At 41.2% G+C, this 27,334-nt stretch overlaps 1 protein-coding gene across 1 annotated transcript; it reads left to right on the top strand.

Moving 5' to 3' along the window:
- Window positions 1-1,227: 1,227 nt before the first annotated feature.
- Window positions 1,228-25,339, top strand: PDGFRA (platelet derived growth factor receptor alpha; the record flags this gene model as incomplete). Its single annotated transcript, XM_080343748.1, has 22 exons — window positions 1,228-1,288; window positions 2,661-2,975; window positions 5,989-6,252; window positions 6,938-7,068; window positions 8,432-8,603; window positions 8,707-8,896; window positions 9,422-9,537; window positions 10,016-10,142; window positions 11,127-11,320; window positions 11,680-11,774; window positions 11,885-12,017; window positions 15,984-16,088; window positions 16,783-16,893; window positions 17,164-17,317; window positions 18,391-18,557; window positions 19,693-19,808; window positions 20,355-20,477; window positions 21,088-21,199; window positions 22,875-22,974; window positions 23,096-23,201; window positions 23,906-24,141; window positions 25,192-25,339. The coding sequence occupies exons 1-22, from the start codon at window positions 1,240-1,242 to the stop codon at window positions 25,337-25,339; spliced, it is 3,264 nt and encodes a 1,087-aa protein (XP_080199874.1). The 5' UTR covers window positions 1,228-1,239.
- Window positions 25,340-27,334: the final 1,995 nt, after the last annotated feature.

The following is a 27,334-nucleotide window of genomic DNA, read 5'->3' as shown; positions in this document are numbered from 1 at the left end:
AATTCAGAAACACTCCTTGGCATGTTGTAATCATTTAACTCTCATACGGCACCGGCGTAGTTGTGATAACTACATGTACCTGTGTGCTTTCATAACTCAGCGTCATGAGCTGAATACCAGAGGGTGGATAGAAACTCTGCAGAACCTTTGAGAAGTGGTCCCTGTCTTGGCACATCATCCTTTATTTTGCTCCTTGGTCTGTGTTTCAGATTAGGGACTTTTCAGTGCAGTGTTTTTTTTTAATCTGTATTGGCTTTGGGCCAGATTCAGTTACTATTAAAGTCACCAACAAAACATTCATTGATTTCAGTGGGACCAGGGGTTGTAGGAGATTTTCCTTTGGAAATTATCTAGCAGGCTGCTTGAGGGTTTTAAGTAGAAATGTCATTAGATGGCACAAAAATTACATAAATGCTTATTGTCATGGTTGCCTCTTCAAGACTGATGCCTTAGCATTATATGTTTGAAAGCTGAAATTATTGTATGTAATCTATGACTCTCCACACTGTTGGAGAGAAGAGATGCTCTGCAAATGGCAGTGCTGGCCTACAGTCTGTCATGGATTTATTCCATTCTAAAATTTCAACATATGTTTTAAATAGCATGTCTCTCGATCAAGGGAATTCTTGCTAAGTAAGCAATAAACACTATTGTATTGTATTGTATTCAGTAAGCTATATATATACATATGTACAATGGCAAAACAAAAATATCACTCAGGATTGTATGATTTGTATGAAAAGTAGCTTTTAAATATGCTTTTTCTCCCACAAACGCTGCTTGCAGCTAAAAGGTCAGAACTTACTGCATAAAGCCATTGCATCCTCACCAATGCTCGTGAGGGTACTGCATCTGTGCAGGGGGGTTTTTGTGGCTCGGTCCTGGGGTGTTCTGTGGCTATCAGAGCTATTTGCAAGCTGTTGGGGACAGGGCTGTGTCAAGACTTTGCTTCTCTACATTGCCAGTGGAGAGAAGGGGTTGTGGTGCCTCTGCTGCATTTCCCATGCCAGTGGTGTGTCTGTGGCACCATGTACCTCCAGGGAGGTGTTTGCACATGTCTCAACAGACTGTGGGTGTGAGCTAGGGTCCCTGGGCCATTTCTCTTTGTGCCTCTATGCAGAATGCGGCAGAGCTGTGCTAGGGCACTGCAGAAGGGGGGTCCTGCAACTCTCATACTGTTCTCAGTTCATTAACTGGCTCCCTCTTGCCTTCTCCTTTCTATTTCAGTTGTTGGTAGCTATGGGCACTTCCCCACGGACGTTCCTGATCCTGGGATGTTTTCTCACAGGTAATGTTCCTCAGTCCTCTAAGCCTTTCTGACTCTACTCCTTTGTAAATACTTATTTAAATTCACTTTCATTGTGCCTACAATAACAAATGCCAAAAGGTCACCAGCTGGCTACAGGCTCAATTTTTCTGCCCTTTGCTAGGTCAAGACAAGAACTACTGAAAAGATGGTACTTTTTCTAGCCTGTGCTGGCTGACTCGGCATCCCTACAGCTGCAATAACCTCCTGCCCGGTTTGTCTGCCGCGCAGGGAAAGTGAGCCTGCCTACCTCCAGTTGTCCTGGTCCTGTCCCACAGGGGTTTCTCCAGCAGTGTGGTGCAGGCGAGGCTGCCTGTGTGGGCTCCCCGCATCCTCCCACGCTGCAGCACCTCGCCACAGGGCTGCCTGCCGAACCTCCCGACATCTGCCGAGAGAATGGTGCCGAGAGGGGAGGGTTTGCCACAGAGTGCCAAATATAGAAAGGGTCTGTAGACTGAGGTAACATGTGCAGGAATGAGAAACTGGTTTCAAAGACAGTCTGAATTCCTGCTGATGGTTTATTGCAAGGAGACCACTTTCACACTGGGCACCTTAGTGCTTGTTTATCATGAACTGCTCTATATGTTTTATTCAGGTCATTTGACAGACTGAAACAGCAAATCTGTCCCTGGTGAATTCCCCATTTTTAGGGAGTGGATCCTCTAATTTTCCTTCTGGGAGTTGGACACGCACCAGCCCACCTACAAATTACCTAGGCTTGCAAATCTTTAACTGTAGATTGCAGTACCACCTATAACATCTATTTCAGTGAATTACAGTTTTATTCGGTTATAAACATGTACATTTTGGCTAGAGGTAGACCTGATGCACAAATTTTGGATCTAAGCCCCCACTCTGGCCTTTTGCAAGAAATAGAAGCCAGATGTAAAATGCAGGTGTTGGTCTTGGGAAGTGGTTTCTAACTTTCAGTTGTGAGCTTATTTGAAGGCTGACAGAACTGTTGTTTTCCTGATCATTGCTGCGAGGACCTGTAAGATGCCCATGACCCAGCAGCCAGGGTATGGGATTCACTGGTCTGTAGCAGAGCAGTTCCCACATTTGGGGCTGGGAAGTTGAGGTGTGGATTGGGAGCCACCTCTAACTTCACCTCTGTCTTTCACCTCTTGATTTGACAAACCGAAGTCAGCAAGCAGACACTTAGCATTTCAAAGTGAAGCCGTTTGCCATCCTTTGGGCAAAGCTCTGACTTTTAACAAGGACAAATTTGCGGGGACATCAACATGTCTGAAATGGTCAGAAAAACAACTGCTCTGGATCCACTTAGTTTTCTTTCACATCCTGTGCTGAGGCACTTCTGTGTGTTCATATGCTATTTATTCATGTCTTTTTGCAGGACCGTTCCTAACACTTTGCCAGCTTCCTCTGCCAACTATTGTTCCCAATAGGAATGAAATGGTGGTACAGTTGAATTCCAATTTCACACTCAAATGCTCCGGAGACAGCGAAGTGAGCTGGCAATACCCAGTGACTGAGGGAAGCCACAGGATAGACATTAGACATGAGGAAAACAACAGTGGCCTCTTCGTGACAGTGCTTGAAGTAGGAAATGCCTCAGCCGCTCATACGGGCTTGTATGTTTGCTATTATAACCACACTCAAGTGGAGGATGGGGAAGTGGAAGGGAAGGACATCTACATCTATGTTCCTGGTAAGTGGTGGATGCCACAGCCCTACTGGGAAGTTTGGTTGGGAGGGCTGAACTGTGGATGTTAAGAAGAGGTGTATTTCTGGTGGCACTTTGCTGCCAGAGGAAGATAAATGGCCCCAGGGCTGTTTCCTAAAGTGTAAATCAAGACCAGCCCCTGTGAGTCTATGGATATGTTCCTCTTTCTTTCCGCCAGTTTTCACTTTTTTGGTAAGAGTTTTAGTTCTCAAGAAGAGGAATGAATTCACAACTGCAGGAGTGAGTTCTTCTGACGACCAGGTAGTAGACCTGGTCAGCTATGGGAGCATGTCTAGCCTTCAGGTTTGCCTGGCCCTGAGGTGGGGATTAATGTCTGGGGATTCCAGTCCTTTCAGGGGTCACTTGGGTGGATGTTTTGGGACGTGTACTGACCAAACCAGTGCTATGTCTGACACTAAAACAGTTGCCAGATGAGGAAGACCATTATCTTGTTCTTAGCCCAAATTAGGTTCAAACTGAGAATTGGAGAAAGCTCATGTGTGCACAGGGTCTGGGAAGCACAAGAAGTAGAGATGTCTTGGGAGTGGCTGTCACAAGGGAGGGTGAAACGAAAAGTGTTATTGCTGGCCAGTCTGATGCAAGATTAAAAATATGGTGCTACAACGCAGTGCCCTGTAATTTTCAAAGCAAACACAGCCTTCTCAGGCCCTGTGCTGCCTTTCTCTTTAGTGGTGGAAAACCTGTTGGACTCAGAAGAAATGGCATCCCTTCTTTTTGGAAGTACCTATCCCCTGTTTTGCCTTCCTACCCCCTCATTCTGACTGCAAGTCTGTTTAAAGGCTTTCCATGCTATCCATGGGATGAAGATCTTTATTGTCATAGCTGAGATAGGCACCAGAGGCTGAGCCACAACTGATTGCCTTTGTAAAGCCCCGTCTGGATGTTTCCTCAACATTGGCTGGAGTTCAAGGTATTGAGTGGCACAACTACAGGGCCAGGAAAGATCAAGCCAGTAGATTTGCAGTAAATATTTTGAATAGGAAATGAAAGAGAGAAGAAAAGATTGCAAATAACCCTGAAAACATACAGTATGCTGTGAAGATGATGTCTGCAATTGCAAGGAAGACTGTGGAAGAGGAAAAAGTCATGAAGCACTAATGGGACTTGTTTTAAAGGCTATTTGGCAGCAACATTAAGTTTGTGCAGTTCAGAATGTGTGACTTGAGGACAGTGATTCTTCTCAAACTTTTTCTCCATTTTCCATAACAAATGTAAAGTGTTTGCATTCATTCTTGAAGCAAGAAGATGCTCCAGCAGGGGCTGCAGGCTTTGGCACATGTATCTTGATTTCCACACAGCTCTAACCAAATCACCCAAAGATGTTGTTGGTGTTAAGCAGTCTTGTAACTCACTCATTGAAGGAATATAAAGGCAAGAGATGGAAACTTTCTTCAAGAGGGCTTTTTGGGTTGGTTTTTAAATGCCTATAGACATCAGCCTAACAGATTTCCAGGGCAGAGACACCCTGTAATTTTTTCCACTCACTAACCATCAAGATGTCATAAGTGCAGTAACATATCCTTTTCTTCAAATTATAGGGAATGTTTCTGTTTCCACTATAAACTTTGTCTTTACAATTGTTTTTCCTGCAATGAATTAGGAGGGCAATGGGTGGCAGTAACCCACTTTAGCCAAGGAGGATTACATTGAGACTTCACACAATATCCTATTTTCACTAACAGCACACAGAAAAACAAACTAGGTGAATCCTGTTTCTGTTTTAAATTACAGTGGGAAAATGAATACATGGAGTTGGCAGCGTGTTTGGGATGGAGTGCTGTGTTTGGAATATTGCTACAAAGAGCCTGCCAGTGCAGCAGAAAGTCTATTGTTGGAGAGATTTGGATTGTGATTTATTAAATTTTATTATAAAGCTTCACACAGAAGCTTCAGCCTATCAGGGATTATTTGTTTATTCCGAATGGCCAAACAGAGATAATTTGCTGGCTATGCTTTTTAAGCTGGATATGTTATACAATTATGTTTTAAAGTCAGACTTTGGACTGGCCAGATAGGAAAGCTGGCATGTATTTTGTTGACTTTAAAAGAAATAAAACTACCAGGTATTAATTCGCTTTTTTTTTTTGGTTGAACACCATATTTTGAAAACCACATGCTATGACCGTAATTAACTATGTCTCATAGCTGTAATGTTGGACATGTTAGAAATGCATGAAGATAAGTACCTTGTACGATTTTTGATGAAATATGGCTTTAATGGTGTTCAACATAAACAACATGAAAATAATTTCTATTTTTTGACATTGAAAGTGTTTGGATTTTTGATTCTTTTCATTTTTTCCCCCTGCTTATACTTACATATTGGTTAGGGAACAGCTGCTATCACCAAAGGAAAAAAAGATCTAACTGACGAAGATAAGTGATTTGTGCCAATAAAAGGCAGGCTCTTAAATAATTTTTGTGCGCAGTGAATGTTGTACCTAAATGCAAAATCTTGTGTCATAAAAATAGGATGTTCAAGTCCAATTTCTTCCCTAAGATCTTTGCTGTACATATATCTTTATAGTTGCCTGTGATAGTATGAGGGTATCTTTATTTTCATCCCCAGCAATTGCATGAATGTTTTCACCCTCAGTAGTGATTTTCTTGCTTTTTATCACTTGATATCCTTTTGCCCTCACTGTAGGAATATCTAAGGGGAATAATAATACTTTGTGGTTTGTTTTTTTGGGGGGGGCAAGGGTGGGGTGGGGAATCTTTTGTATTTTTTATTCTATATCCTAAAGGATCCCAAGCCCTTTTCTGTTCAGTCCTTAGGTCAAGCGCCTCGCTACATGCCACATCAAATAACAAAACCAAGACCCTGCATGCAATTACCATGCCCTACCTCTGAAAAAGAGGAGTAATGAATTGTACTCATTCCAGCTAAAATCTATAAGTAGTCATTGATATTCAGTTCTTGTATGTGGACTTACTACAAACAAGACAGTACTTAATTACCTCTTGTTTTTTACAGACCCAGATATGCCTTTTGTTCCTTCTATACCAGAAGACCAGTTCATCCTAGTAGAAGAAGGTGATCCCACTGTTATCCCTTGTCGGACAAGTGACCCAAGTGCTCAAGTGACTTTAACTAACAGTTTGGACAAGGCTGTCTATGCTTTCTATGACAGTAAACAAGGTTTTGTAGGGAATTTCCCTGCAGGCTCATATACATGCAAAACAATGGTTAATGGTGTGGAGTTCAAGTCCGATGAGTTCCTCATCTATATTTTAAGAGGTATTTATTTTTATTCATTAAAAAAAAAAAAAAAAGTTAGAATATTCAGCCTAGCTCTTTCCTCACACTGTAGGGGCCTTATTAGCATCAGCATCACGGGCTTATATCAGATAATTCCCTGATGATGAGCTCCTTGCTCCAGTGGAAGTTTTGCTAGTTATTTAGTGGCTAGTTTGCTTAGTGGTTATGTACAATTTTCATGAGAATAAAGTGACCTTAACTTCATCTCCCCTCCCAAATGGTTGCAAGAAAAGTCTTCTGTAATGTATGTATTTTCATCCTGCTGGCTGAAACATAACTTAAAAGACTGGTATTTCCCAGAAGCATCAAATTGTAGGACCTCAGGTAGTCTGAAAAATATCATGATTTGAATATATTGAAAACAAGGTTTTCATTGGCTAGCAGTGGATTCTCAAAGACAGTCGCTGACTAGTAAAATGGGAAGTTGCTTTTATACCGAGTGCCTTTTCACAGGGGAATTTGAGATAGAAGCCTGTAGTCTTCATGCTTTAAATACACAAAGTTTATATCCATATAAATCAGTAGTATTTTCACTGAATTTTCCAGGTAATTCCTCAGTAGAGGAAGTAAACCAGAAACGTACCCCTGAAAGCACACCGTGTGAAAACTGCGTACTGTTTCAAACTAAGTCTTCTCTCTGTCTCTCTTTTCTCTTTTCTCTTAGCTACTTCACAGCTGCCAGTCGAAATTGAAGCTCTTAAAACTGTCTACAAAACAGGCGAGACCATCGTAGTAACTTGTGTGGTTTTTGACAATGAGGTGGTTAATTTACAGTGGAATTACCCTGGGAAAGTGGTAATTTTTTGTTTTATTTTGTTTTGATTTTGTTTACATGTTTGCATTTACTTATTGGGGGAGAAGGTGGGGTTGTAAAAATAGAGCAAAGTAATTTCTTTTACTCTTAGGTTACAACAAAAAAAAGTCCCAAAAGTTAGAGCTTACTGTTAGTAAGTATGCAAAGCACGAAAGGAAGGTGATGTGTGACTAGGAATCCACTCTCTAAGGGGAGGAATGCTGCCTCTCAGGTCTTGTGCTGGTTCAAAAAATAAATGTTATGGAAATAGACATCTAGGAATGTGTCAGACATCTGCATGGAGCTCTGCTGCTGGAGGTCTGAACCTCTAAAACGGCTCTCTTAAACCCTGGATTATTTGGCGTAATACGGGATAATAAAGACTCAGGTTCATAGACTTAGTTGTTCCTCATTATCCTGATGTTAATTAAAATGACTTTGCAGTCAGTCTAATTACTCACTAATGAGAACTGCCTAGTAAGAAAATCTTAAAACTTTTGGAGAACCTCAAAAATTTTCAAACTGGCTTAACATCCTTCTGCAGTGGGAATTATTATTCAGTGAAACTTGGTTAGAGCCAGTCCTGGTCAATGCAGAATTTCAGAGTATCCCATGTAAGAAGTCTGATCACTGAAGGGATGGAGTAGTTTAAATGACTATCTAATTGTGGCACCAAAAGCCACCTTTTATTTAAGTAAGTTAAAAGCCTAAGAGGAAAAATTATTTGAGAAGGTTTTGTTCTGTTTTCCAGGTTACACATTACAATCTTTGCCATATGCCACCTTTCAAAACTATCCCCTGCATATTTTTTGTTCCAGCCTCTCATGATAACATGCTTTGCCATTCTCAGCATCGTTTTAGTTGCAGCACTCTTCTCCTTGCCAATAAAATATTCATGTTTTGAGAGCAGACAGAACACAGCATCTAGCAACTGGTTACTTTTTATCTGGTGAAGGGGATAAAGATTCACCCTATTTCATGGGAACTGAACAAATAAAATTCAAACTAAGCCCCCACGGCTTTAATATCTGAGAAAAACATAGTGCATAAGCAATAAAACACTCTTTTGGACTGCTCAACCAAATTTTGAATGGTATTTTGCTTTGAGTGAACAAACTATGAGCTCTCAATGCCCTCACACTTTTGTGCCTGCCCCGAAAAGGGTGTATTTTTATAGACACACCTTCTGTGCCCGTGGCTGAAAATTGCATCCTTGACTGAATAAATAATTCTTCTGCCATACAGGGTTTAGATGGGTACTTTCACTTCAGTGGCCTCATAGCACCTCGGTGATGTGCTTTCAGCTCAGTTACTTAAGTAAGGTTTTGTTTTGTTTTGCTTTGTTTTTTCTCCTCCAAACTACAGAAAGAAAAAGGTTTGATAAAACTTGATGATATCAAAGTCCCATCACAGAAGCTGGTTTATACCTTGACCATTCCTGAGGCATCAGTGAAAGACACAGGGGACTATGAATGTACTGCTCAGCATGCGACCAAGGAGGTTAAGGAGAATAAGAAAGTAGTCATTACAGTTCATGGTATAGTCTGATTTCAGTGTCCTAAAATTATCAACATTTTGGAAAACACAGTTTTTGAAAAATGCTGCACATGATTGTTCACCCAAGGCATTTTCATTTACAGACAAAGGGTTCGTTCACCTGGAGCCTCAGTTTAGCCCTCTGGAAGCTGTCAATCTACATGAAGTAAAAAATTTTGTTGTTGATGTGCAGGCATACCCAGCTCCAAAAATGTACTGGTTGAAGGATAACGTGACTCTGATTGAAAATCTTACTGAGATTGTTACTAGTTCAAATAGAGTCCAGGAAACAAGGTAAAAATATTCTCCTGACCCCTACTTTACCATTTTGACTTGAGTTTCTCCCCCAGAAACCTGGGCACACCTCCTGCTCTCTCTTTCCACCACAGTTTGTCGCTCCTTCTTCAGTGGCATTTAAAAATCATTTATTTGTTTTCTACTTTAGAGTGAGATGCCTAATTTGCCTCTTCTTATTCCCTTGTTAACATCAACCTCTCCAAACTGTAGAAATCTTGGTTTCTGAGTGCTAATCCTCTTTGGTCTCTCCAACATGTCTCCACACAAATAACTTCTAGCTATTTCAAATAACACCAGGGCCTGTGTCAGATCCCTGCAAAATATAACTATGCTGACCTGTTTCTCAGTTGTATTTTGGTAGTTATTTACTGTTTGAATAATGATTTTAGTGTAAAGGCATCCTAGAAGTGCCAAATGTCACCACATTATAATTACCACTTACCTAGATTATATGTTGCACCAAAGCGACTTTTTTTTTTCATGCCTATCCTAAAATACAAGCAAAACCTCTCATTTTTACAGGTTTCAGAGTATATTAAAATTGATCCGGGCCAAGGAAGAAGACAGTGGATACTACACTTTGGTTGCTCAAAATGAAGATGAGATTAAAAGCTATACCTTCTCCTTGCTAATACAAGGTAAGGAGCCCCAAAGCCTTCTCCACCAGAATTGATGGCACACAGCAATGTCTTGATCTACTTATGCATTTGTTTCCCTGGAGACAAGACAAGAAAGGCATGAAACAGAGTGTCTGTAGGAGTGTGTGCATGTCGAGTCCTTGGAGCTCTTGTACCCTGATCCTGGTTTTCACTTTGACTCTGGCCTTGAGCCAACAAGAAACTTTATCCTTCTGCCTAAGTTATTCCAGCTGACAGCAGGGACGATAGCTCATTTAGCGTGACATGAAGACACAGCATAACCCCAGCCCTTCCTTTTCGTGGCTCTAGCCTAGGATCTGCTCTGTCCTACAGGAATTAAGGACCTCCTGGATGAGTCTGGGTCTCTGTCAGTTGCTAAGATGTCAGCCAAACAATACCTGTCATGGTTTATTTGAAATTTCAGGCTGCATTTGCAGAACCTGATGAGTATTTTAACAAACTCCTGTATCCCTCCCAGTTCCAGCCCTGATTTTAGATCTCGTGGATGATCACCATGGCTCTGCGGGGGGGCAGACGGTGAGGTGCTTGGCAGAGGGGACCCCGCTTCCTGATGTGGAATGGCTGGTTTGCAAAGACATTAAAAAGTAAGAAAAGAGGGTTCTTTGTTATAAAAATATGACTTGTTGTATCCTTAATTAGCTTCACAATATTAGTTATCCTACCATGCTTTCCTCATCAGTGGCCAGTAAGCTATAGATGTTTTTTTTCTTTTTAGAGGCAGGTTGCTAATATTTCAAGAGAGGTTGTCAGTGCCCTTCCTGCTGCATCTTGCAGGAGAAGACACAATGCGTCAGTTCAGGAGGTTTCTCTCATAGCAGTCTGGTGTTCAATAAGCAAACTCAGCAGATTTTACAGTCTCAGTTTGAGTAAGGATCTCAAGGAGTAGCTATCCCTCCAAACAGGGAGTTCTTATCACTTCACAGATAGCTCTGTCTGCCTCATTAAAACTCCGGTGTGCTTCTGTATTTCCACTTGTAATTATTTACCCCCTAGTTATAATTTTCACCTTCAAAGTATTTTAGGCACCTGGAGTAATTACTGTAATTGTTGTTAGTTCTAGACTGGCTCCTTTTGTGACTGCTGGGAGGTAGGGTTCTCCCTGGGAGGTTATCCACCAGGGAGAGGGAGACCATGTGTGGAAGAAGGCTGGGAGACCTGGGCACCTCCCAGGTGTGTTTCACTCTCATTGTACTAAAATCTTTTGCTGCCTGGTGGGACAATTGTCCTCCTAGTCCTGTCCCAGGGAGCCTTGTACAGCACTAAGGATTCAGGAAGAAACAGAGGTCCGTCAAGTACTGTAAGTCTATGTGATACGTAGTGACACCGACATCTACCTATACCAGACTGGGCTGCATTGTTAGGCCCTCAAAGTTGCAACAGTAATGAGGGTAAATTATTCTGAGGGAAGAAAGATGTAGGTTTTTTACAGAGGTGGTCTTCTTAAGCATTTCTGGTGTTTAAAATGATTGTTGTCAGAAGAAATCGGGAAAGGTGATTACTGTTCTGTTCACTCTTCATTATCCAGACCTATGCCCAACTCCTGTTTCCCCTGCTATTCTTCTCTGCAGGTGCAGCAATGACACCTCATGGACTCTTTTGACTAACAATATCTCTGATATACACATGGAAGCCCACCTGGATGAGAAAAACATGGTGGAAAGCCAGGTGACCTTCCAGAAGGTAGAGGAAACCCTGGCTGTGCGATGTGTGGCAAGGAATGACCTTGGTGCTGTTACTCGGGAACTGAAGCTTGTTGCTCCCAGTGAGTTTGTTTTGTCCTTCTGTGAAATTACAGCAGCCAGTTTGATGCTTCATCTGAGGATGAGGCATTCTACAGGTCTTTATGGTGCATCTGTTTTTCACTTATTATGTGATTCCATGATTCATTTTATGATTTTATGGCCATGGGCTATGGGATGTTCTTCTAGACAAGCTCTGGTTTTGAAACAGGAAGGCAGAGCAGCTCTGGGCTTGGAAAGACTTCACAGTCACCAGCCCTGGGAACTACTCCTGCAACATCTGCAGGACACGGGATCTGTGATGGTAGGGGAGGTGGGTGTCTTGTGTGTGTGTTATGCTCTTCATGGCTCAGGAGGAAAATATGGTCTTTTTGCTCCACAGCCTTGCGATCAGAATTAACGGTGGCTGCTGCAGTCTTAGTGCTGTTAGTGATTGTGATAATTTCACTGATTGTCCTGGTCATCATATGGAAACAGGTAATGCAGAAAAGTATTTCAGTTTGGATGCTGAGCTCTGCTGGGTTCTGATCTGCTCTGGAGTCAGGCACAGGACTAACGGTTGGTTTTGCATTCAATGTGCTTTACAGAAGCCAAGGTATGAGATAAGATGGAGAGTCATTGAGTCTATCAGCCCTGATGGCCATGAATACATTTATGTGGACCCAATGCAACTACCTTATGATTCCAGATGGGAGTTTCCTCGAGACGGGTTAGTGCTTGGTAAGTTTCCTCTAAGGAACTAATCTCATCCTTCTCTGGGGAGAAGGACGATCAAGGGTAACTCTGAGATCTATGCTACTGGGATTTGTGATTGTGGTCATGATGTCCAGAGTCTATGTATCTGTCTGTTCTTCTCATTTCTCCTTCAGCATCCTCTTCTCCAGTGGTGTCAGCCTTGAGGTCCTTGTGTCAGTGTCTCCTGGACCTCCATTCCAGCTCTCCTCCACATGCCTTGTGTGCAGTTCCCACCTTCACGTGGCTTAGGGGGCCTGTCCCAGCACTAAATGCCCTCTTCAACATTCACTACTGCTGAGGCAGCCACAAGAAGTGCACCAGCATTTTTATTTGCAAGACATTTATATATTTATGTGCAGAGGCCAAGGGAAATCTGCAAGTAGTTATGTAGTTTTATAAAAATATTTTAAAAATTATTAATCCACACTGTGCACATATCAGTGCTGAGCAACTTCATAACTTATTTTTGTGGCTACTGTACTTGTTCTTTCCCCTTCTGCTTTCTTGCTTTGCTATTCCTGCATTGGAGTTCATACAGAATTCACTTGTAATTACTTCTTCAAGGATGGCCCAATCTGTCATTTGTATCAATTGAAAATGTATTGATTATAGACAACTTTAACGTTCTATCCAGATAGTGTTTTAAATTACAAGGCTTCCTTCTCTTGGAGGTATCTGGGCACAAAGTTGTATCACAAAATACAAGAGAGGAAGATGAAATATGTTTTTTGGTTGATATATTTCAAGAAACATACTCCCCTGGTGTAGTTCTCTTTCCCCCATCAGAGAGAAAGAATTGATGTTAATTCTTGAAAGAAGCAGAACAAAAGTTTCTGGTTCAGGAATGATATTCTTTAATTAAATTCATGTTACTAATTGAAAACTAGAGGAGGGTGGATATTTAATTGAATTATTTTATTACAACCCAGACTTTAATTATATACCTAGATAGGATTTGTCAGATCTGAGTTGTTAACAGACCACCACTGTGACTTTGTCTCCCTCTGACTCAAGAGGAGTAGCCTACTTTAATGCCTTCCTGTTTATAAGCACATTCAGGATAGTCAGTGCTTTAAAAACTAATGCTACATGTCCTTTTAGTGATCTGGATTGTACAAGCATTCTTCTTGACACGGTTAACATTTACCCACTGGCAGCTTTGCCATATGAAATGCTTTCTGGTGGGCACTTCTTATGTTTCTAGGGTGGATAATTCTGGTTTGTGTGGGTTTTCTCTTATCTGAGTGGGAGATGACAGCAAAATAATTACACCTTTAGCTCAGGGAGGCTCTGAAGCAGGATACAAACTCATTTTGGCTCAGCTAGATGAGCATTTCCCATCCTAGCTGTGTAAGCCAGCTGGCATTTATTTGTTTTTTCTAGCTAGTAGTGCCTGGAGTGTAATTCTGTGTTAAATGCCAACTCTGAATGCTGGCTGGCTGGAGTTCCAATTGATAAATTTGGGTTATGCTGCAAATTTCCCACTGCTATTGCTCCTGCACAATGTGTGTAGTGCTGTGCTGTTCAGAGCACCCGGCAGCCAGCACAAGACTAGGAGATGTGTAACAGAATGAGAAATGCAATATCACAGTGCACTGCTTGCTTGCCACTATCTTCTCCTGGCTCTGCTGATGAGCAGCAATGTCCCAGCAGGAGCTGGACCTTCTCTTTCAGCTGAGATGGCCTTCTGAGGAGTGGAGTCTGAGTGCTGTCATTTCTCATGATCTTGGGGTGGCTGCAGACTGTGGCAGAATTGCTCCTATCACTTCCCAGCAAGCCACCCATTTATCCTGTTGGCCTTAATAAAATTGAAATGCTGGCCTGACACAGAATCAGACCCATACTCATTTGCAAAAGGCAAGTTAAGACAAAAGTTACACAGTGTTTAAGGATGTGATGCCTAATTTCTTATGAGTCTAGGAACTCTATGTGGATTATAAAGCTTGTCACTTGTTTGGCTTTGGATATAGACCAAGAGAGTTACGGTTTAATTTGGGGTGGACTGATCATCCCAGTTCAATTTTAGCCAAAGAAGAATCCCAACTGGCAGACTTCAGCTTTGTATTTGTGTCTCCTTGAGCAGAAAACCAGCACCTCTCTGACAGTCTCAGCAGACAGGCTCTGTGGATGGGTACAGAGACTGAAATAGCTCTTGCCCCTCCAAGCACAATCCCTTGCTTGAGGAGGTATAAACACATGTTAAAATTTTGGGCTCCACTGAAGGCCTCGACATCCAGAATGTGATGGCATTACAGATGACTCCAGCTCTTAAGCAGTTAGCTCCCCCCTGGCTCCAAATTTCAAGTGTCAAACATATGGGGCTTGGGCTATATCTCTGGAGAGCGGTGAAAAAGGGGAAAGCGCAGAGCTCACTATCCCACCACTCCGGAAGCGCTTGCACTGTCTCCACGTGCACCCCAGCTCAGCAGAGGTGATGGAGAGGGAGATATGCGCCTCATGCTCAGCCGACAATATGGTTTGGGGAAGAATTGGCTTGTGAAGACAAGAAGATCAAGGAGCATCAGCAAATGCCATCACATTCTGAAGGGCTGCATCCTGCCATGTGGCTCCCAGACCCTTGGTCTGAAGAGTTTCAGTGGCCAAATTTCAGACTCAGGTTGTTTGAATTAGCTGGAAATTTAGTGGGAAGCTTTCTCACATCCTGACTGGGAAGGATAACCTTTGGAGCACAGGAATCTTGAAAAGAAATTGCATAGGTTTTGTGTGCATGACAAACTATGCTGTCATATTCTTGGAGAGGTTCTTCAGTGTTAACTCAGCTAAGCATGCTTTAACGATTTCTTGTGCTTGTTAATGACGTAAATATCATTTGGCTGGAAATTTTCTTTTAAAAGTGTGTATACAATAAAAGTGTGAGCTGTAGCTAGAGGATAACAGAAACACATGGCATTGCATGCCAGATAGCACCTTCAGAAGTGTAAATGGTTGCAAGTTCTAACTGCAGACAAATGTACAAGACAAAATGCTATATATCTCCATAGTAAAAATCACTACTCATTCTTCCTGTGCTGGAAGATAAAAGTAACATAAAATAAAATATGGAGCTTGTCAAGAATATGAAAATATCCTGGCATCTGGACCTCATATATGGGTTTGTTCACTGAGCAAGCATTGCCTTAATGAACTTGCTTTTCAATATGGAACCTATGAAATATAATATCTTGGAGTATATTTGTGCAGTTCATATTTCTCTAAAATCTCACTCAATCTGCACACAATTCTTTTGCATACTGTATCAATGTCAGGATACAGGATATGATAATCCAAAGTTTTTGTCTAAATTGATTTGTGGGAAGAGTAAAGTGTGCATAAACATTAGCCATTTTGTTACAGCACTTGGAAATTTGCAATAAAACTTATTCAAGCATATGAAGCACACTTGTACATTAAACTTCAGAGAAGTTTCCCCCCATATGTGATCAACATGTATTTCAGCTTCGTGCAGAACACTGATGTCCTGCCTGTCTGTTTCTAAACGCGCTGCTGACACGCTTCAGTCCATCTTACTGCTGGATGTATCCAGCACTGATGTAGCAACATCTAAATAACAGCTAAGGAGTTCAATTCAGATTTTTTAGGGCACAAGTGTACTGTAGTCAGGTGCTGACTGAGGCAGAGAAGTCCACTTAATCAGAGGAGAATCAGTGTTGAGAAAGGATAAAATGAAGGTGGCAGGGCACAGTGGGAGACAAATTTGAATGAGTTGAGCTGAGTCCCTTTTCTACAAGCTCCCATGTGCAGATGTGCTCCTGATGTTTGCTTACTTGTTTTTATTTAAGCATTGCATTTAATGACAGCATTTCTTTAAAATATATTTACCTTTTCTGCTTAACAACAGTAATAACGAACAATCTATGGATAAATGGCAGCAGGAAGCGAGGGAAACTACTGTTCCTTTCTGAAATAAATAACGCTTTCCCTTGTGTTCAGGTCGAATCCTTGGTTCTGGAGCATTTGGAAAAGTAGTTGAAGGAACTGCTTATGGATTGAGTCGCTCTCAGCCGGTGATGAAAGTAGCTGTGAAAATGCTGAAACGTAAGTTGTTGCGGTTCCATTTTCCAAGCTAGGTAGGGCATTTTCCCACAGGGTTATTTGAGCACTGACTGTATATAAATAGATTCTACATATCTGAAGCTGAAAATGAACTGTGGAATGAATGAAATTTGAAAATATACTTTAAATTACTTCATCGTATTTCAAGACTGAAAGTATCCAGGCTTCTGAAAACATCCAAAGTTTGTTTTTAGCTATATGGACTGTAGCAGTCATAATAATTCAGCAAGTTCAGAGAAAAATGAAATAACCATGAATGCTTATAAAAAAAATGAAAGCCATACAGTAAAGGAGGAATTGTGAGAATCTTAAGTTTACTGAAGATTTCCCAGTTCATGAGCTGAGAAGCTGATGCAGTAATTCTGGAGCAACCATGAGGAGCTTTCTTGTGTTGAAACTGGCAGCTTGTAAAGTGCCTCTGTGCTACCTGGGCAATCCACTGTACCCCTGGAGAGGGACAGACAGGCTGGGTCAGCTACTGAGCTGCATCAGATGAGTTGTTTATTAGTGATTTGTGACTCCTCTGCAAGTCTTAAGAAAGCCCCTTATCAAGTAAAGGACATGATTGTCTGCAAGAACCCATGGTAGCAATGCTTTAATGTGGCAAGGAAGGAGAAATTGTTATTGTGAAAAAGGTGATTGCTCTCACTGAGTGGCTGGTGTGTTTTTTCAACAGCTACAGCTAGATCCAGTGAAAAACAGGCGCTTATGTCTGAACTGAAGATAATGACGCATCTCGGCCCCCACCTGAATATTGTGAATCTGCTTGGAGCTTGTACAAAATCAGGTGGGTTTGGCTGACAAAGTGGAGGTTTGCTGTGGAGCCATCGTTCACTGTTTAACAAGCACACGAATTTCAAGTAAGGGATTTAACAACAAATTTAAACAAAAGTTTTCACAAACCTACTTGACATTTGGTAGTAGTTGCAGTCATAACTTAGTAAACAAAAATGTATTAATCCACAATACTTTTTATGTTTTATATTCTATTTTCTACTATTTCTGGAGTATTTATTTTAAATACTCATAAATGCAGTATTTTGCTTTATTTCATCAGGTCCTATTTACATCATCACTGAATACTGCTTTTATGGTGATTTGGTGAACTATCTGCATAAGAACAGGGACAATTTCCTGAGCCGACACCCAGAGAAGCCAAAGAAAGATCTGGATATCTTTGGGATGAACCCAGCTGATGAAAACACCAGAAGGTGAGGGGGAAAAAAAAAGAAAAGACTTACAATTTAAGGAAATATCATTACTAACCCTTACCGCATTCCTCTCATTCATTGTCTTAAAACCCTCCCTAATTCTTCGAACTTTTACTTATTAGGTTTCAGAGGTATGGCAGTGTTTCAGCACTTTTTGTTCAGTCTCCCTGACATGTGTCTTAGATCCATGTTTCTCCTCTGTAGTGATGCCTGCAGTCCCAGGACCACAGTGGGTTCTCCATAGACATCCTGAGGTCACAAAGAACATTTCTATTAATAAAGCATAGTCCAGTGTTCCTCTTTTCTCTAAAAACATCCTTTTGCCTCTGCCCATCCAAGTTTTAAAAATAAAGCACAACTACCTGGTTTCCTTGTTTCCGTTCTTGAGGAATTCCCACTGTCTAAAACTCCTTCCCTTCAAACAGCCTGGCAGAGTTTGTTCTCCAAGCTCAGTCTCAGTAATTTCCTTATGGTTAAGGTTCATCCCAAAGCTTTTTCCAGATAACAGTGGAGGAAGCGTGTCATCATACATTTGGCAACAAAATAGTGTTCTTAAGTTAGCCAGGATTTAGAAGATGAACAGGGATTCCTTCAAAAAATCACTCAGGCAAATAGATCAACTGACTGGGTAGCTGGATACAGTCACGACTGTTCATCTGAGCATGTGTTTGTTCAGCAGGACTGGATTTGTTGCTAACTGTCTAGGTGAATAAATTGCGTCTGTCATTTGGAACACCTTGAACTAAAATCCTTAGATACTAATACTTGAATTCAGTGAGATTTTAGGAACTTAGACAATATGTGTTTACACATCTGACTATTGACAAAACGATAAGTTTGAAGAACTTGTGTTTGACCACAACGATGCATGGTAACGTGTACTAATATGTGAGAATACATGGTGATGTTGTAATACATGATCTTTATGTATTCCCTATCAAGATACCAGCTCTTATATTTCACAGCAATACAATTGTACACCAGAAGAGAACTGTCAGATCTACAAGATGTTCTGACAGGGAAGTTACCTAGGCAATACTAGCTGATACGCCTATATTTTTTTCCATTTTCAGTTATGTGATATTATCATTTGAAAACACTGGAGAATACATGGACATGAAACAAGCTGATACCACTCAGTATGTGCCAATGCTGGAAAGGAAGGAGGGATCTAAATACTCTGATATTCAGAGGTCTGTTTATGATCGACCTGCTTCATATAAGAAGAAATCTGTGTCAGGTAATGTAGAACTGTCCCGTCTGCATACATCACTAATACAAATAATTCTTGTATAAATGCGTGTTTTATTTTTGCCCTCCATTTGGACATAACTACTCAGCCGTGTTCTGCAAGCATGTAAGTATAAGCTAGAAGCTAAAATTCATCGTGCTCTGGAGTGCCTGCTCCCGAAGCAGAAGGCGTCCAGTCCTGTTTGCTTCTGAACTGAAGTGCTGAGGGCTGTCCCCTGCCATGGGGCTGCAGACAACCTTTGGAAGCAGCAATTTTATCAGTCTTGCAGTTGGCAAGATTTTGAGCTATAGCAATAAATAATAATAATAGTAATTTATATTGTTCTGTTTCCATTTACAATTCATGTTAGCTGACACTCATCAAATGCAGAACACTCCCAAATACTTTCCTGGATTATGTAATGAAGATAATGAAGTTGTCTCCCATTCCCTGGCCCTGTGCTCAGACACCAAATATGCTTTGCTTTAAAAATAGGCACCATCACTTCTGCCTGTAGGCCTCGGAAACTGAACCATATCCAGTTCCAGATTTACATGGCAGACTAATATACTCATATTGTGCTCTAGGACAGCTGGGGTAAATGAATCACTGGATTTTGACTGCTTTTTTGCTGACATCTTTCATAAAAAATATTAAGAACTGTTGCCATAGAATTCCTGACCCTTTTTGCTGGTATTGGATGAATCCCAGTGAATACTTGCTGGGAAACATAACAGTGTTCAGCAAAAGTAAACGGATAAGAATGTACACGCATGCACAAAAATCTAATGAAGGCACCACCTCTAAATAAATGTTTTTGTACCACATGCTGAATATTATAAACAACCTTTATAAGACTTCAGTGGACCTTTTTAACTTCACCCTTTCCTGCCGTTTTCTGGGAAAAAAAATACAGTATACATACAGGAGAAAAACCAAAACTTATATTTAATTCTGGATGTTTTTAAGAATGCAGTATGTGTCAGTGACTGATGTAGACACTAAAAGTGGTTAGTCATGAAAAGGCTGTTTTGGTCATGGTATTCTGTTAAAGTCATCAGCTCAGAATCATGATAGGTAGGGAGAAATGAATGCTGCTTTCACACTTCACAGCACAAACACATTTTTCTCTCTTTTTCAATAGAATCGGAAGTCAAAAATCTTCTTTCAGACGACAGCTCAGAGGGCCTCAGCCTACTGGATTTGCTGAGCTTCACCTACCAGGTTGCACGGGGAATGGAATTCTTGGCTTCTAAAAATGTAAGTAAATAAAAGAATAAGTAAAATGTAAGAAAGTGTAAAAACATCTCAATCTCCAACTATGGGTTTCAATTTAGATTTTGAATAGAGGACACAATGTAATATTCTTTCTGAGGCTGTAGACAGCTTCCTCTCTTACCTGGAAGCCGAGATAACCATGGTGGAAAAATCAAGCACTTCTCATCGAGTGAGCATGTCAAAGATAGTGGTGGATCTAGGCAGGGTCTGGGTGGAGACCCTATACAGCTACAGGCCAGCATGGTCAGAAACATAGATTTATCATTAGTACATGATTGGTAGGAGGGGAAAGGGTGGAATCACTTTTGTTTCCACCCCATTGTAGTGCACCCATATGAGACCTCACTGGTTCTGAGCACTGGTGTCTCCCTGTTCCTGTTAGTGGGGCAGTACAAGTGCCTGTTCAGCAGAAAGTCTTATTAAGAATGTGTCCAGGAAGTCAACAGACATTTTCAAGGGATCTTTGTAAGAGAAATGACCCTCGTGGAATTAGCACATCATTGAACAACTTAATTTTTCTCCATACAGTGTGTGCACCGTGACTTGGCAGCTCGTAATGTCCTCCTCGCTCAAGGAAAAATTGTGAAGATCTGTGACTTCGGGCTGGCTAGAGACATCATGCATGATGCCAACTATGTCTCCAAGGGCAGTGTATGTACTTTGTAATCTCCTGAGCTCTGCTTTAACTGAAATGAGAAGTGTCAGTTTTAAATGCTGTTTAATGTTCTTGCCATTCAGTGTTGGTTGCACTAATTCACAGTTGGGATGAATGCTCCTGAGAACAATTTTTCTTCAGTTCATTAATTCCTGTAAATTTCCTACTTCTCTTTACAGCTGAAAAGCACTTGGCCACACTTAGTGTTTCACAGACTTACATTTGAACTGGCAAGTCTTTGACTGGATAAATTATTAAGGAACTGTTGCTATGATATGTAGAGCAGTGACACATCAGTCAATGACGTATCAGACCTAGACGGGCAGTGCCAGATTTTGTATCATACCTTTAATCAGCCTGTTTTTTGCTAGTAGTAAAATGAATACAGTTACGACTTAATTAGTTTTTGCAGGGAGTAAATAGTAGCATTCCTTATAATCCTGGTACCTCTTTGTTATATGGAATTAAAAATACACATGAGCCAGGTTAGCACAAGCTTTCTTGTTAGAGAGAAGTTAATCCTGGCTATCAAACAACAGTTGTAATGGAAAGCATTTCTTTAATAACTAATCTGTGTGGTTTGGGGTTTCTTTCTTTTTGCTACAGACTTTCCTCCCAGTAAAATGGATGGCACCTGAAAGCATTTTTGACAATCTGTACACAACATTAAGTGATGTCTGGTCTTATGGCATTCTGCTGTGGGAAATATTTTCTCTTGGTATGTACTGTGAACTCTTTCTTATGTGTAGTGGTTAAGCTTTTTCGGTTTAAGCTGTTTTACATAAAGTGTTTCAAATTCTATAGTAAAAATATATGTGTGAAATTAACTGTTAGTTATCCTTCTATATAGGGTTGAAGTATTGGTGTGCCAGGCCAGGGTGGATTTTTTAGCTGTTATAATACAAGAAGGGCAATGCTCCTCCCTTGCAATGGGGTGCTTGGGCTGCAGCCCAGCCCAGTGGCTGGCTTGAAACCGTCTCTTCATGCACGTTTTGAAAGAGCCTGTCTTAGTCCCATTACAGAAAGAAAACAAATGTCAGTCTTCTGGGATGCTGATTTCTCATTTCCAGGTCAGCAGTGTTCACACAGTTGGTTTATGGCAGCATAAAGTGGTTATGACAATGTATAGCAGTTACAGACAATATACAGTTCCCAGCTGGGATCAGCCTGGCTGTTTCCTTCACCTGATTAATGAGGGTCCCATGCGGGTGGGTTGCCTGCTTCAGTGAGCGTGCATTGCCCAGATCTACTCTGAGCAGAGTTAATCATGCCTATATGGTATCTGCTACTGCCCCGCTGCAAGTCCAAGCCTAACGTTATTTTCTAGAATAAGCTGTAATATAGCTACTTCTCAGAAAACAGCAGTTCTGCCATTCTTTGTGATATGGTTTACTGTAGTCTCTGGGCTTCATTAGATCCTGAAAATATCCATTCACCAGCATCCTTGGGAGGCATGGGAGTGCCATGGGATAGCTCAGGAGCTGAGGCACAGCTAAGCCTGTGCTTCACTGCCCTACCTGTAAGGAAGGTTCTGAAGACCAGTTTTAGGCAAAAACCTGCTTTTGAAAGGGCTGCGGTTTCTGGAGTAATATTATGGTATGTCTCCTCTGCCTGAGAAAGCTGTTCTTTCTCAGAAAGCAAAACAAATCCTCAGTGGTGTTTATTAAGCAGGTCAACTTTGACATCTTGCTGCAACACTGACTTCAGCTTGAATGATCCTTTTACATGTCAGTGACAACTGAGCACAAGTGCTCTGATGTCTATATGCTGCAGCCCCAAATGGTCACTTAACCTGTCAGCGCAGCAGCTGAGCCCCAACTTTTCAATAACCCGTGCAACCAATACATTAGCTGTTGTCCAAACAAAGCTGGTTGCTCAGGTGGGAAGACTTGGCTATGGAGGAGCCAGACTCACAGCAAGGCTTTGGCCTCACAGCTGGGATGAGGTGAATGACTTAGGTCATTTGGCTCTCAGCTGTCCTACAGGTGCCAAAGGCACTAAAACCAGACAGAGCAAGTGACTTGCCCAAGGTGGCACAGAAAGTCAGGGGCAGAGCAGAACTGTGATCTCAGGTCTACCAACTGCAGGCTGATGACCTGATTTAGGTATTATGCAGTCTCTGTGCCTCCTCAACATACTCTATTAACACCACAAATGGCTTTTTTTTCTGAGTAGTACCCACTTCAATCTTTCCTAGCCAATATTTCATGTCAGGGCTTAATATGGGCAAGACAATAACTCTGATGTGAAACACCGGCTAGGGAATATTAATTTTGTTGGCATGTCAAATTATAGAGTTAAAACTTTTTGACATGAACGGCAAGACAGTATTTGGGAGCTCTGCATGGATAGTCTAGTATAGAATAATATTTTTTCTTCACTTTTACCTGCAGGTGGCACACCATATCCTGGCATGATGGTTGACTCTACTTTCTACAATAAGATCAAGAGTGGATACCGAATGGCCAAACCCGATCACGCTACCAATGAAGTGTACGTGTGCATTTGGCTTTCCCACACCTGGCCAGTCTCTGGACACTTCCGGCTTTAGTTTTTGTTTGGTTACTCATTTTCCTTTGGCAGCTGGATAAATTGGTTTCCATCTTATCTGCAGGTATGAAATCATGGTGAAGTGCTGGAACAGTGAACCAGAGAAAAGACCTTCTTTTTACCATCTGAGTGAAATTGTGGAGAGCTTGTTGCCTGGAGAGTACAAAAAGGTTTGCTCTTTTGAATTGCCTCTGTGTTTTCTACATACTGGTTTAGAGGAAACTAGAACTGTTGTTCCAGGCATCAGAGCCATGAGCACTGACTGCCACACCCTAACCTATATGAATTACATTATTTGAAGAGGAACCTGATATGTTCAGGGAAAATTGAACTAAGGTCACTGAGAGAAGCAATTCTGCAGTATTAGCTGGGAAGCAGAACTTCCAAATTCTAATGAAATCCTACCAGCTCAATGCTTCTACTAGAGAATGAGTTTTATATATATTTCACGGGATTTTCTTGTCAGTGAAAGAATTCTAGAAAGGGGACAACTTGGTCCATGTGTACAATCTCCCTATCTCCCTTTTTGAACACTGATACCAGCAAGTTTTTCCTTCATATTTCTGATACCTCTGGACGTGTTCTGCCTGCCACGTAATTCAGTGTTTCATTTTCCCACCCACCTTCACTCCTTTCCCCTACTCCCTGCCCCTCTTTCACATCCATTTGCCTGCTCTGTGCTGCCACTCTCACTCTTGCATCTCCTAAAATTGGCTTGTCTTCAAATTCCCAATCACTTGAAGATGCTGGGCTTCTCCATCCAGTGTTGCTGGCTCATAGAACAGAATAACTGCTGGGTTAATGAATCACCATCTGAAGAAAGGCAGCCTCAGTGAATAGCATCTAATGAGATATTTGAAATGAATATTTTCAGAGCTATGAGAAGATTCACCTGGACTTCCTGAAAAGTGATCACCCAGCTGTCACACGCATGAGAGGGGACTGCGACAACGCTTACATTGGTGTCACCTACAAGAATGAGGACAAGTTAAAGGACAGAGAGAGTGGATTTGATGAGCAGAGGCTGAGTGCTGACAGCGGGTACATCATCCCCCTGCCTGACATTGACCCTGTTTCTGAGGATGAGCTTGGCAAAAGGAACAGGCACAGGTATGTGAGATTTACAGACCACATAGCCCACAGTCACCATTCTGGATCATGTTTGGTGATGTGCATTAACAGTTTTTAGCATCCTATTCTGCAAATGGTTTCCTTGATTCTGTTCAAACTACTTATTGGAAGGTCCCATGTAGGTATGACAATATGACCAGCCACACTGTTTTCAATCAGAAAAATCTAATTTTGCCTCTTTTTCTGACTGTCAGGGGAAAGGGACTACTGGTAGAGTGCTCCTGTATGTCACTGGGACTCCTTTGCTAGCTTGTCCAAGTCACAGTGGCTGGCTGATGGCTCTGTGGGCACATTTTGCAACACATCTTGCCCCTACAGCTTGGTGCCTTAGAGCTGCATATGACATCTCAAGGGATTGATTTGTTCCGTGTGAGACCAGGTCCAAAATTTGGGAGAAGTTGTTTTTAATATTTTTCATAGCATTCTTTTGATTGACAGCAGGGTATCCAGGATTTTTTACTGCTCCCTTGTCAGTTTGCATAACCACTTCCACTATAGCACCACACTGTGTATCCCTTACTGTGGGTGGCGGTGGTTTAATTCAGCCCTTCATTCATAGTATATAGAATTAGCAACCTAGAAACTTATTTGTTTTGATATTTTTTGTAATTTTCAAGGGAGTGATAAACAAAGTCTCTAAGAAGCACTATCCAGGTTAAGATTTATTACCTCTCTCTCTTTTTCTTATCTTATTCTCTGTTATCATTATCTTATTTTCACCTGACTTCCCTAGATTTACGTGAATGACCTATTGTCACAACAGTGTCATAAAGCTATTTCTCTAATGAGTGTCTGGCAGAAAATACTTGGAGGAACATATGAACAACCTGCTCTTTTAAATTACAAGGTGGTTTCTTACTCGAGATACAAGATGTGTCATGCCTTAAGAAACGGGCGGTCAGTCACCCAAGATTGTGCTGTGGGTCAGAAAGCATGGAGGGTGGTAGTGTTCACTTCTGCTAGAGGCTGGAGTACTTACCTAGCCACATTTGCCACATTTTTTATCTCTGAGATGTTTGTCTCTTCCAGTTCCCAGACATCTGAAGAAAGTGCCATTGAAACTGGTTCCAGTAGCTCTACTTTCATCAAGAGAGAGGACGAGACCATTGAGGACATTGACATGATGGATGACATTGGGATCGACTCCTCAGACCTGGTGGAGGACAGCTTCCTGTAAGCCCCAGGACACCATCCAGCCCTGCACATGGGGAATTTTGCCTTGTCGTCTACAGACTTCTGCTCCACAGAGAAAACCACTTTATTGCAATGTCAAGGATGTGAAGAGGAGGTGGATTTGTACAGAGAAACTCCCAGCAATGGGCAGAGGAATCAACCTGACTATGAACGAAAGAGACACGTCAAAGATGGATTTTTTTAGTGTTGCTTCTTGCAGTACTTCAGTAGCATCTCAGTGTTGTTTGCTATTCAGACTTTTAGGAGGACAAAAGAGAAGGCCACAAACAGACCGGTTTTGTGTTTCAAGGGCATTCATACGACTTTGATGGATCAAATTTTCACTACAGCAATACTTCGCCATTGTAATTATGTAAATAACTGTCTACTCAACGATCTTTTGAGGTGCACATTGAACATATGCCATGGATTTTGGAAGAGATTGCTCAAGAATTTTGTGTACTTCCTCCCTCAATCTCAATGTCAGCTGCTGTTGAACTATCATGTGAATTGAAGAACATGCAAAAACCACTTTTGGACCAAAAAGGTCTAAAACCACAAGGGACTGACCGGTACTACAAAACACGTTACTTTTTACCATTAATGCAAGTAAAGGGGAATAATAATAACAATAATAATTAAACCCAGTCTATAATAGGTGTTAGAAACCTAGTAAGTCTATTAACTATAGAAGATAGCTTTTTCAAAATAATACTACTACTGTTTTCAATAACACTAAATGTATATTTTATAATTCATTGTCCTTCAGTAAAAGCACAGTCTCAAGAAGCCTTTTTAGAGTACAAACAAAAAAATTATGACCTAAAATTTTTATGAAACAATTGTTTTATTTGGCTGCACACAGAATCGTAACTGCTCTGGTTAGTTAAAACTACTTTAACATGGAGAAAAATTTAAGATTTAGTTTTCTATTATAAGCTGAGTAGTTTTTCTAACCAGATATACTAGAAGCAATTATCGTCCTCTGATTAAATGAAGTTCTAAAGATTTAATTAAAAAAAAATATGCCAGATTTCCAAGATGCTCGAGAATGGAAGTTTATGATAAAGCACCAGCGACATCACAATATTAGAGTTTCATGGGTACTCAAAAGAAATCTTGTCCTGGGGTTAGTTGTGAAGAATTGATTTGATATTTAAACTGCACAAGGAACAAAGATATGTCTCCTAGACTGGAACTCCAGATTAAATAAGCAGAAATAATTCTGCAGTGAATATTCTTGTCTTAGTTTTCAGGTTTAACCAGGAACAGAAAATTCTGACTATTATCTTTGCAGACTGTTACTACAAATGGTAATTGTATCCAAGAGTGTTTTTCAGAAGGTGCATGAAAACAAACCTGCTCTCAGCCTGCAATTGTTTTTTGACACCACTTACATGAACAAAGTACTATGATTACTGCTATCACTGTACAACGTATTTTTGAGATACGATGCTTTAGAAAACTTACATGTGAAAAAAGGTACACCACTGCCAAGGGCCCCATCCTTTCTGGTGCTCAACCTTCAAACTAAGCCTTAATTCAGCATGATGAGTGCCTCACAGGACATGCTCAGCCTCTGGCACAACACAACTAATGCAAATGTGCAGACTCATCCCTGTGTTGCACCTAGGAAGCGTGAAAGATGGACCAGCAGTGACCGACAGAACATGCTGCTGTGTTAAACTACAGTTTAATGGCCCTAAGAAATGCTACGTGAGTCCCCTTGACTTCACTTGTAGACAGTTCTGGATCAAATGGCTGCAAATGTAATATTGTCAGGGTTACAGGCAAATAATTCTGGGTCTGGGCTTCAAAATGTCACCTGGCTGAGGCTACGTTGAAGCATACTGCAGATGTGAAAACAGGACCTGAAGTGAAGCACCCATGTTTTCAACCCCGATGGAGCCTGACAATCAGAAGGAACGGCGAGTGATGGTGCATCCTCCATTTCTTGCAGTCAACAGATCAAAACTGAGTGTCTTCCTGGGAGCCTGTG

This window comes from Nesoenas mayeri (genome assembly GCF_963082525.1).
Source record: "Nesoenas mayeri genome assembly, chromosome: 4".
In the NCBI taxonomy this organism is placed as follows: domain Eukaryota; kingdom Metazoa; phylum Chordata; class Aves; order Columbiformes; family Columbidae; genus Nesoenas; species Nesoenas mayeri.
Note: the sequence above shows the minus strand (reverse complement) of the source record. Positions and strands in the feature narration are given on the sequence as shown.